The sequence below is a fragment of the Capra hircus genome, chromosome 2 (assembly GCF_001704415.2).
Source record: "Capra hircus breed San Clemente chromosome 2, ASM170441v1, whole genome shotgun sequence".
NCBI lineage: Eukaryota > Metazoa > Chordata > Mammalia > Artiodactyla > Bovidae > Capra > Capra hircus.
In genome coordinates, this window is record NC_030809.1 from 17,827,204 (window position 1) to 17,839,915 (window position 12,712).

A 12,712-nucleotide genomic window follows, 5' to 3' on the forward strand; every position below is an offset into this window, starting at 1 on the left:
TGAACCATTTGCAAGCCTGTGTTTGTTTAGTTACGGGACTTACCAGGAATACGTTAGCACTTAAAAAAATCTTATTTCCATGGACTTGAGAAATTAATGTAAGTGTATTAGGACAGGTTTTATGATGACGGGCTGATACTAACTCTTTTCTTATCTAACCTCTTAGAAGCTGCAGTTCGTCATCTGTTGTCATAGTCCCACAACCAGAGGATCCAGACAGAGCCAATACTTCAGAAAAGCAGAAAACGGGGCAGGTGCCTAAGAAAGACAATTCTCGAGGAGTGAAACGCAGTGCTAGTCCAGACTACAACAGGACCAATTCTCCTAGCTCTGCCAAAAAACCCAAAGCACTTCAGCATACTGAATCTCCCTCGGAAACGAGTAAGCCACATAGTAAGTCAAAGAAGAGACACTTAGACCAGGAGCCACAACTGAAATCTGCACCATCTCCATCCACGAGCAAGGCTCATACCAGAAAGAGTGGGGCCGCTGCTGGTTCACGGAGTCAGAAAAGAAAGAGGACAGAGAGTTCTTGTATAAAGAGTGCTTCTGTGTCTGAAGCCACTGGTGCCGAAGAGAGATCTGCAAAACCTAGCAAGCTGGCTTCAAAATCGGCCGCCTCAGCCAAAGCTGGGTGTAGCACCATCACCGACTCGTCGTCCGCTGCCTCGACCTCCTCCTCGTCCTCTGCCGTTGCCTCGGCCTCTTCTGCTGTTCCACCAGGTGCCAGGGTGAAACAAGGAAAAGACCAGAACAAGGCCAGGCGTTCCCGCTCAGCATCCAGTCCCAGCCCCAGAAGAAGCAGCAGGGAAAAGGAACAGAGTAAAACTGGTGGCTCTTCAAAATTCGATTGGGCTGCTCGCTTCAGCCCTAAAGTTAGCCTTCCTAAAACAAAACTGTCTCTTCCAGGGTCTTCTAAGTCAGAGGCATCCAAACCTGGACCTTCCGGATTACAGGCCAAATTAGCAAGTAAGTTTACTGGAAAGGTTTTTTAATTAAAGAAAATTTCCTTTGGTTTGTCAGGTTTTCAAGTTGGGCGCATCCAAGGCAGTTTTAGATTTATTACTGTACCTGTATCTGTACTTAACAGTGTCTAATAGTTGATTTACCACATTTGGTTTTATGGAGATGGATAAGGAATGCTACCACCTTATTAGTAAATTGTCATATTTTAGTGTCTGTATCTTTATCTTTGCAGTGTTTGCTGCTTATTTTCTAATGTCAGAGTAGGGCAGCAAGTTAGTTTTTCTCCTTTAACCAGAAACATAACTCCTTGTTATGAGGTGGTTATGACCTCAATTGGAGATCAAACATTCCTTTTTGGTATTGTACATTGTTGATGTGTGGAAACTCTGAGCTACATTATTAGAATATAAATGTACCTTAGTTTTAAACCTCATTCATACGTAATATTTTATGGCCTTAAAGGAGTTTAGTTTAAAAATGAATACCTCAGTGTTACAAGGCACTGGGCTATGGCTCCTAGGTAAACGGGGGAGAATTTTGCCTTCTTGAACAGTATAGTAGAGTAGAAAAAACTAATAATGTTTGACAATAATACATCCAAGCAAAGAAACTAGATAAGAGAAAGGTATCTTGAGGCACTTTTCTTCCTCTTTTTTTTTTTTTTTTTTTTAAAGAAAAGATCAACTTCAGGAAGCCAGATGTTCATTTTATTAAAACTGATTAGAAATGATGGGGACCCTCTTCAATTACGATTACTATAATGCTGAAGTGCCTTTTTTTTTCCCCCTATTTTGAGAAATCTAAAAGGCACAAATACAGAGAATAATACAGCACTTATCTATGATTTTTAAAGCATTTCATTTTTGTAATATTGAACCTGGAAGCTTGTTTTTGACCACCATTTTTCCTTTTGAGCCCTTTTGGAAAATTTCAGATCCATGTTTTCATATGTGTAGACCATTTTTTGGCTATTAGAAGATTTTATACTGTGTCTACTTCTGTTGTGGTCAAAGTATCAGTCATATTGAATCAGCCTAACCTAGTGTTGAATCCATGCTGTTAGCTCTGTATAGTTGAATCCTGCAGTCAATAAACTATTAATCCAGTTGATTCAGTATTAGTGAAACTTTGGCCAGAATATTAGTAGACTATTATAAAATTTTATGTTTAATCTGTCTCATAGGGTTATTTGAAGGTAACCTGTTTGACTCTTAGGTCATAGAAACTGTTCTGTTTGGTATTTTAAATATGCAGTGTGTGCATGCATGCTTAGTTGCTCAAATTGTGTCCCACTCTGCAACCCCATGGACAGTAACCAGCCAAGCTTCTCTATCTTTGGGATTCTCCAGCCAAGAATACTGCACTGGGTTTCCTCCTCCAGGGAATCTTCTGCAGTAGGGATTGAACCCTTGTCTCCTGCATTTGCAGGCAGATTCTTTACCACTGAACTATTTGAATTTGAATTTAAATATTGGGTGAAGATTAGAATCTATATCTTAAAGTCAGAAGGAAATAAAAGGTTCAATAAAAAGGGACAGCAGTTTGTCCACTGGTCCTGACAAGGCTTTCTTGAGAATTGAAGTTATCTCCACCTTTATACCTCTTCTTGTGTCTGCTTTTTTTTATTATTATTTTTTACTTACTTTTATCTGCAGTGGATCCTCATTGCTGTGCACAGGTTGTCTCTAGTTGCAGCAGGTTGGGGGGCTACTCTTCAGTTGTGGTGTGTGGTCTTGTCACTGCAGTGGCTTCTTTTGTTGCAGGGCACAGGCTCTAGGGCGTGTGGGCGCAGTAGTTTGGTGCAGGGGCTTAGTTGCTCTCGGAGGCATGTGGGATCCTCCTGGACCAAGGATCCAGCCCATGTCTTCTGCATTGGCAGGCAGATTCTCAGTCACTGGACTACAAAGGAAGTCCCTTCTGTCAGTGACTAACCAGCCAGATTCCCTTGGTTGTGCGGTTGCTCTCAAACAGAAAGCCCCAAGGTGTTGATGCTGCCACTGTGCCATGATGAAACCAAGCCCGGATATGCTGCTGTACTCACTGCACATGATCACATCTGACGGAGTAGTGTTTAAAACTCACTTTGTAATTTTTTTTCTTATATTCACAAAATCTATGTGTGTTTTGTGGTCACTGATATCACTTTCCCATTTTTATTGCCACTATCCTGCTTCTAAGCTCTAATTATAGCCTAAGCTGTTGAAACAAGAGACGGGAACCAGCATTTGTTTCACATTTAAAAGTGCCTAGTATTTTACAAATGCAATCTCATTTAATTTTCAGAAAAATCGGTGCTTGTTAATAGTTACTAAGGAAATGTGTTCCAGGGAGGTGAAATAACTTGCCAGAGTAACATATCTCCTAAGTGACAAGAGTTAGGATTTGAAGATAGGGGTATGTATGCCTATGAAACCTTTATTTCGTTTGCTGTGTCACTTATTTTTCACCCATTGTTCTTTGTGTTTGCTCTTGCAACCTGTTTGGATCATTAAGAGATGTTAATGATCCAAGTAGGATTTCCCAGAGGAGGTGAACTTTTATTTGATCCGTCTTTACTAGTATTGATTCATCTTTAGGGATGAATAATACTGGTTGACCCAGAGATTCATATTATAGCATTAACTGCGTGTTTACTTCTTTACAAGTATTAAGTGAAAAATATTTCAAGATGAAATAAGAGCAAATATTTAAAGTGCTTCCTAGGGCCTGACAACTTTATAGTACTTAACGTACTAGAAGCACTGTGCTATGTCTCTTCACATATGTATTCATTCATCAAATAACTATTGTGCCTATTTTACAATGAAAAGGTTACCAACTTTCTCAGACACCAGTTTACGCGTATGGTACGTAAACAACATGGATCATCTCATTTACCTGTGCTGTGTGACATGTAGTAATAGTCCCCGCTTACAGACAAGGAGATTCAGGGTCAGTTCGATCAAGTTACCTGTCCAGGGTCACAGAACTACCAAGTGATAGAGCCAAGAGTCAAACCCAGGTCATGTGATTCCACAAGGTAGTTTAGGGTGAGATTAGGGTGCGGAGAACTGATAGATTGGATGAGCTCAATATAGACAGGCTTCCTGCAGTCATCGGGGCAGGGGGAGTTTTAACATGATTAAATGGGTTGCTTCAAGAGAGTACTGCAGGAGGATTGGCAGTACTTGATAATTTTATTTAAGAATATAGAGGCAAGATGAGGTATCTTAGAGGAATCCCTGGATTTCAAGTAATGGTATTTTGAGGAGAGAGAGCTCTTAATATGGAGCTAAAAATCCTAGATTTGAATCCTAGTTCTGCCATTTTATCATCTGGTGTCTGAGAAAGTTGGTAAGCTTTTCATTATAAAATAGGCACAATAGTTATTTGATGAATGAATTTATATGTGAAGAGACATAGCACAGCGCTTATAGTACGTAGGAATGCGTCACTAAATTTAGGGTGTATAACTGAAACTGAGTGACTTAAAGCATTCAAGAACATTGTTCTGAGAATTGTAGGATTGATACACATCCTAGCTATTGATTAATTGAAGGTGTGGCTACGTTTAGATTTGGAAGACCAAAAAATAGTTTTGTGGCATTGTCAAATCATTGAACTGCGATTATGATAGCTACCTAATCCCTAGTCTTCTCAGAATGATAATATTCATTCTGATGAACCATAAATGAAAGAATGTAGGCGGAAACAACTTTGTGAAATTAAAGTGCCATATAAATATGCAATGGTGAATTTTGAATTGTTGTGATAGATTTGAAGGGCATTTGTGTGCATCGGGAATTTGATTTTTTTTTAAATTTAATATTAATCTGGAGGCAGAATTAGCTCCAGTGGTTAAAGTCATTCAGTGGATGAGCAGCTCTGGTGAAAAATTTCTGTAAGTTAACTAAAAAATGGAGTGGATATTTTGTGAGTTAGAAGACATTCCAGATTTGGTACATTATTGATTTTCTTCAACTTTTAAGAATCAGTGAACCTGTTAATTTGAAGGTGATATGTTTCCTCAGGTATAGGCTTATTCTAAGATTTGGTTGGCTTCAGTAAAGCTTCCTGGTAAAGCAAATTGTTTCCAGGTTGTAGGAATAGCAGTATTTACCTGATGCTTTTGTGTAAAACCATTTGCCATGGCCAAATATTACTCAGGGAGATTCAGGATATGCTTTCACATCTTGAAAGCTGCAAGAATTCTTAAGGTAACGTCTCCTTAACCCATTATTTTATAAATATTTGACCACCTGTTACTTTGGAAGACAACAGTGGGCCGTGGAACTCACTTTGGAAATGATGTGTTTAGTCAGATCACTTAGGCAGGAAGAGCTTTTCTGCTATGCTGCTTCGGCAACTGTTGAACAAGTGTTTGGGGAGAAACTAGGGCAGGCAGGAAAACTAGAGAAGCAGCTACTTTGTGATGGGCTTCTGGAAGCCTGTGGCTTGTCAGCTACAGCTAATCAGAATGGCCCTGGAACAGAGGTCACCTTGTGTTAACTGATAGAAGTCTTGAGAATACCCGAGGAGGGAAGGTGTTGTATGACAGTTTTTAATCTGCATGAGGAAACTTTTCTTGCTGTGACTTGTTTAACCTTAGCAGTCTTACGTATTTTGTAGCATAAATGTAAAACCAGTGGGGCAGTGTAATGATACAAATACTTTGTAAAGATATTCTTATAATATGCTGCTTAATCTGCCTACCTTTTCTTTAGGCTAATTTTTCAGTAATTTGACTAGTTCAAAGTATATACTGTCTTAATAGTAGAAGGTGATGGATAGCATAGACTTTGCTGTAAGGAACAGTTTGTGATCAAATCTGGGATTAATTATGGAATGTATTTATAGAAAAATTTAAAGTTATATTTTGAGTGCAATATCTGTTTGTAGCTCTAGTTTCCTCTTCATTACTTAAAGTGGCCATCATGTGCACATTATTAGTAACATAGACATAGTTACTAGCTTATTTTCATCTTGAATTTCATACTCTTCTGTGACTTGCATGCAGCCTGTAGCCATTATTAGAACTAGACAAGAACCAGGCAGATGTCAAATTCTGGGAAGGTAATTGTGCTAAGATTAGGACTCTTTCCATCAGTCTGAAACAGGGTACTTTGGGTCTCTAGCATGGAGAGAAGAAAGAAGAATGAGTTGAGCAGGACAGAAGAATTTATTGATAAAAGTAAACTCTTGGTTTTATCTCGTTGCGTCTTATAGGGCCATACCTGCTGAGTTTGAAGAAAAATGAATTATCTTTTAGCCTGGTGAGGTAATGAGTGAGAAGATTAAAGGAAAAAGAATTGAGTATTAAGAGTTTTATATATTATAAGGCAAGTGTTGAAGTAATTTAGTAGTTCTAATAGTTCTAAAATGTAACCACATATTACCAACAGTGTTTTCTTAACATTTTTGAGGCTTTAAAAAATAAATTAAAAAAAATAGTTGCCAGATATTAAAAAAAGGACTTTTAAATGGAAGCAAACATTATTGGCCTCTTTTAGGCTTGCATTCTTTTATACTCTGAATTTTAAACAACCCTGGTATGTATTTTTATGTACCAAGTCAGAATGAGGATTAATCAGCCAAATTGCTCTTTACTAAACTTACATATAAATCAAATGAAAAATGCTCTTTCGTATTCATGCCTCTGTATTCTGTAATACTTTGATACTTATGATAGTAAAATGTTTGTTACTAAAAATGAAAAATCCAGAAAAATACCAAAACATAACAAAGAAGAAAAAAAAATCACTTAATCCCATCCCTAGGGACTCTCTCTTCCTGTGTGTATCTTGCTAACATTTTTGTCCTTCATATTAATCAGTACTTATTTTCAGTTTAAAGTCAAGCTATATAAAATTTATTATTAAAAGTAGTAGTCTTTCTGTCACACTGCCCTTCCACGCAGCTGATCATTTTGTGTTTATTTGGGTATGTATTAATTACGTGCTCACTGGTCTTTATCTGTTGGAATTTTTTCACTTTGAGCACTAGTGTGTGCCCTTTCTGGGAAATTTACCCTGCCACTTCACCCACCAAACGCATGCAGTACATGCTTTCCATTTCCCCACTCACGATCGTTGCTCAGCTAACACTTGAGTCTGTAGGAACTTTTCTTTCTTGGTCAGGTTTGTTTTTACTGAATTTAATAATTATTTTGTTCTTTACCCTTTCTTGACCCCATCAGTCAACTCCAGAGTGATTACTGATTGTCTACATCTGTTCTCAAGCTGTCTACATGATTTTGTTTCATTTTCCTGAAGTAATGAGACCTCTGGATGGCTGCCCTTTTTATTTTATTGCATTATTGGTTATTATAAGATATTGGATATTGTTTCCCACACTATATAGTAAATCTTTGTTGCTTATCTGTTTTATAGTTAGTAGTTTATAGCTGCTAGTTCCATACTGCTAGTCTGTAATTTGCCGCCCCCACACACCCTGTCCTCCCTTTAGGCTTCCCAGGTGGTGCAGTGGTAAAGAATCCAGCTGCCAGTGCAGGAGATGTGGGTTCAATCCCTGGTTTGGGAAGATGCCCTGGAGAAGGAAATGGCAACCCACTCCAGTATTCTTGTCTGGAAAATGCCATGGACAGAGGAGCCTGGTGGGCTGTGGGTCGCAAAGAGTCAGACACAACTGAGTGAGCACACAGGCACTTTTGGTAACCACAACTTTGTTTTCTGTTTCTGTGAGTCTGTTTCTTTTTTGTATATACATTCGTTTTTGTTATTTTTTTACATCCTGCGTATATGTGATAGCATATTATATTTGTCCTTTTCTGTCTGACTTATGTCACTAAGCATCATATTCTCTGGGTTCATCTATATACCTTCAGATGACATTAGTTCATTCTTTTTTATGGCTGAGTAACAGTAGTGTGTGTGTGTGTGTGTGTGTGTGTGTACGCATCACATTTCCCTGCTCTTGTCATTTATTGACAGGCATTCCGGTTGCTTCTGTGTCTTGGCTGTTGAAAACAGTCCTGCTCTGAACATTGTCTTTTTTTTTTTTTAAATAGATACATGTCTTTCTGTCTATGTCTCTGTCTCCCATTCAGAATAAGTTTTCTTTTCTTGCAGAAACCTCTTATGTACTTTTTTGTGAGGTAGGTTTACTTTGCTTTTGACTTCATACTAGAAACTTTATTAAAATTCTGGTAATTACTGGCTGTCTCCTCATTAACAAGAGTAGGGAAACCAAGTATGTAACCTGTAAGCTCTGAGCACATAGAGAAGATTTGACTGAGATTCACTATCTAATGAACTAATTGGGTGATCATCATTTTCAGATCCTTTTTCTTTGGTAAAATTCCACAGGGAAGATTCTTTCAGACTCCTGCTTGGAAGTGAAAACCTAACTGCCAGAATTCTGGGGCTTAGTGAGAGAAGATGCCTAGGAAAGAGGCCATATGTCATCCAGTTGGTCTATATATTCTTGATCACCTCCCCTTTCTCATTTTTGATTTGGTGCACCTGTTCGCAGCTGTGTACTTTAACCTAGAATTTCTGTATTTTGCACTTCTGAAGAATAAAGGTCTTAGGCATACCTGCCTCAGGAGAGTGACATTTACACAGCTGTACAAGTGGGGGAGGGGATCTAGACTCTGACTGCTCATAAACAGCCTGTGAACCAGTCCTCAGTTTAAACTCTGCAGTTGTCCCAGAGGTATTTGGTACCATCAACTCCTGGACCTTTGTGGGATTCTGAGTGTCAGTCTAATTGGTAGTTTATCTCCGTTTTCTACCTTTAGTCTTCTTGTCTTTCCCGTGTATTTAGCACTGGAATTACTGCTTTTTCATCTTCTGAAATTGTCTTGTGTTGTGATAGTTGTCTCTGCCATTCTTCCCACCCTGGTGAATTTATGCCTCAGATCCTTTTAAAGCTATTTTAGTAGAGTTTCACTAGAGGACAGAAGCAAATGCATGTGTGGTCAAGTCTTTGTCTTTACCTAGAAGGCAGACATTTTCTATGTATATGCATGTATTTTTATCAAGAGTAGAAGCTCACTCCACATGACAGTGGGTGTTGCTTTTTGAGTGCCTGTTACAAACTGGCTTCATACTAGACAGTTGACTTACATTAAATTTCATTATCATGATGACACAGTGTCGTAGTTTATCCGTGTTTAGGAATGAAGAAACCAGAGTGCTTTATCTGCCTAACTGATTTTAACTGACATTTTTCCTTTTAAAAAATAAGCTATAAGTTATATCATTTTAATAGCATATGGATGTACCTCTTAGCCCATTTACATTGTTGTTGTAAACTTAAAAATTGATTGTAGCTCAGTAATGCATTATTTTCTTGTTAGGTCACTGGTTATTTTTCATTTAAATATTAATATATACTTTGAACTCCTCCCAGAAATATGAGTTTATATTCTCACTGTGTGCTGTGCTTAATCGCTCAGTAATGTCCGACTCTTTGCAACCCAATGGCCTGTAGCCTGCCAGGCTCTTCTGTCCATGAGGATTCTCCAGGCAAGAATACTGGAGTTGGTTGCCATGCCCTCCTTCAGAGGATCTTCCCAACCCAGGGATTGAACCCAGGTCTCCCACATTGCAGACAGATTCTTTACCGTCTAAGCTACCAGGGAATCCCTATATTCTCACTGGCAGTGTAAAAATGCCAATTTGTTCACATCCTCATTAGCTAACATTGTGTTGCTGCACTTTTTATTACTGTACTGATGTTTATTTAACCATTTCCTATTTAACATTTAGTGCTTTTCCAGTTTCTATTTATTACAGTGGTTAGATGAGTATCCTTGCACATTTCTAAGTTTTAATTTATGGTGTCAAATCAGTGCCTGCAATTGCTATGCATTGACTAGGAGATAAAAATTTGGCTTAGAAAATTCCACTTGGATTTTAGCTCACTGTCATTCATCTGCACAACTTATCTTTTATTGTTTCTGAGTGATTTTTAAATGAACATCTATGATCCCTTATTATGTGGTCAATTTTTATGAATTTCTTTTAGAAAAGTAGCCACTGATAGCAATGTATGTACTTGAACATCAGTTCAGTTCAGTCACTCAGTCATGTCCAACTCTTTGCGACCCCATGGACTGCAGCATGCCAGGCTTCCCTGTCCATCACAACCCCTGGAGTCAATTAAACTCATGTCCGTTGCGTCAGTGATGCCATCCAGCCATCTCATCCTCTGTCGTCCCCTTCTCCTCCCACCTTCAGTCTTTCCCAGCATCAGAGTCTTTTACAGTGAGTCAGTTCTTCACATCAGGGGGCCAAAGTACTGGAGTTTCAGCTTCAGTCTCAGTCCTTCCAGTGAATATTCAGGACTCCAGTGAATATTCAGATCTCCTTCAGAATGGACTGGTTGGATATCCTTGCAGTCCAAGGGACTCTCAAGAGTCTTCTCCAACACTGCAGTTCAAAAGCATCAATTTTTTGGCACTCAGCTTTCCTTATAGTCCAACTCTCAAATCCATACATGACTACTGGAAAAACCATTGAATGTCACACTTTCAAAATGTCATACTTCAGAAAAAAAGACTATTTTGGACTTTGTATAAGTCAGTTTTGGTTACGAATACTTCTTTGAAAAAGGAAAAAAAAAAGAGACGTCTATCTTTTAGAAAACAAATCAATTATTAAAAAAATACTGCTAGCTTAACCATTATCCAGAGGAAAAAAGATGATAGGAATATATTGTAGGAACAAGTGCAGGCAGGGTTCGTTATACCAATACGTAGATGATCCTTGAACAATAAGGAGGTTAGTCTGCATGTAACTCATAGTTGGCTGTTCTTATCCACAGTTCCTCCACATTCCTTGGATTCAAATAACTGCAAACTGTTTTATCCTATAGTTATTTAAAATTTATTGAACAGTATCCGAGTATAAGTGGACCATGAATTGTTCAAAGGTCAAGAGCTTTGATACAAGATTTATACCTGACTTTATTATACAAAGACTTTGTGGGTAAGAATATATTAATCTGACCCATAATAATTCTGGTTGCTGCTTAAAGTGGCATTGTAAAAATAAAGATAAGGTGCAGTTTTGCTGCATTACAGAGCCTGGGACAGAGAGGTGTATGTTGTATGTGTTGTACACACAACAACAGTAGGTTGTTGGCTTACACCTTTCCATGTTTCCTCCTTTATGAAAATCCTCCATATTTGACCAGTAGAATGATCGGAAACACTTTTGTTCTACAAACATACTCTTTTTTTTTTTAATTGAAGGATAATTGCTTTACAGAATTTTGTGGTTTTCTGTCATACATCAAGAATCAGCCATAGGTACACCCATGTCCCCTCCCTCCTGGACCTCCCTCCCCACCCTTCAGCCTGTTGCAGAGCCCCTGTTTGAATTCCCGAGTCATACAGCAAATTCCCATTGGCTATCTGTTTTACACATGGTATTGTAAATTTCTTTGTACTCTCTCCATATATCTCCCCTTCTCCCTCCTCCTCCCACCACATCCATAGGTTTGTCTCTGTAACTGTTTCTCCATTGCTTCCCTGAAAATAAATTCATCAGTGCCATCTCTTCAGATTCCATATATATGTGTCAGAATACAATGTTTATATTTCTTTTTCTGACTTAATTGACTCTGTATAATGGGTTCTAGTTTTTGTCCACCTCATTGGAACAGATTCAGATGTGTTCCTTTTTATGGCTGAGTAGTATTCCATTGTATGTATGTACCATAGCTGCTTTATCCATTCATCTGTTGATGGACATCTAGGCTGCTTGAACATTGGGGTACATGTGTCTTTTTCACTTTGGATTTCCTCAGGGTATATGTCTAGGAGTGGGATTGCTGGGCTATATGTTGGTTTTATTCCTAGCTTTTTAACGAGTATCCATACCGTCTTCCATAGTGGCTGTATCAGTTTACGTTCCCACCAGCAATGCAAGTCTGTTCCCTTTTCTTCACACCCTGTCCAGCACTTACTACTTGTAGACTTTATGATGGCCATTCTGACTGGTATGAGGTGATACCTCACTGTAGTTTTGATTTGCCTTTCTCTCATGATGAATGATGTTGAGCATCTTTTCATGTGCTTGTTAGCCATCTGTATGTCGTCTTTGGAGAAATGTCGCTTCCAGTCCCTTTCCCACTTTTTGATTGGGTTGTTTGCTTTTCTGGTATTGAGTTGTATAAGATTCTTGTGTATTTTGGAAATTAATTCTTTACCAGTTGTTGCCTTTGCTATTATTTTCTCCCATTCTGAGGGTTGTCTTTTCACCTTGTTTTCTACAAACATACTCTTTTTATACCGAGAGTTTTTGAGTTTTATAAGTGAACCAGTAAAGCAAAATTTTAACATCTTGTCACAAGTATACTGAAGATGTAGTACTCAGTTCTGCTTCAAAAATAAGCTTAGAATGGTGTTGAATTATGCACTTTTAAGCGAGTCAGTTAATATTTTTGTGTATGAAAAACGATTATTATAATAACTTTGTATCTGAAAGTGCTTTTGCAAATCTCCATAGCTTAACATTGTCAGTTTGCTGAATGGCCAAAAGAAGTTAAGCTGTACCTGAAGTTTCAGCTTCTTTTTCTCCAGAATTTATGACCTTTCTATGTTCTAAACACATTTTAGACTTTTGGAGGAATTTATATAGTTCTGTAACAAAGTTTAGAGAGCAGAATATTTGAGGTTCTCTCTCTCAGTTTATCAGGCTGGATGGAGTCATGTCAATTAGCCTGAGAGTCGTTTTACATTATGATATTATGACATCAGATAAATATTTTTCTGTTCACTCTTGTTTTGACTTTTCTT

At 38.1% G+C, this 12,712-nt stretch overlaps 1 protein-coding gene across 10 annotated transcripts in view; it reads left to right on the forward strand.

Moving 5' to 3' along the window:
• TRIP12 (thyroid hormone receptor interactor 12) overlaps positions 1-12,712 on the forward strand; it is a 153,377-nt gene that overhangs the window by 63,989 nt on the left and 76,676 nt on the right. For 9 of the 10 annotated variants that reach the window (XM_018058586.1, XM_018058566.1, XM_018058591.1 and 6 more), the window contains one exon: positions 167-969. In XM_018058586.1, coding sequence (XP_017914075.1) covers positions 167-969 — 803 coding nt within the window. The remainder of the gene's footprint in view (positions 1-166; positions 970-12,712) is intronic. The other variant, XM_018058606.1, reaches the window with a different exon arrangement.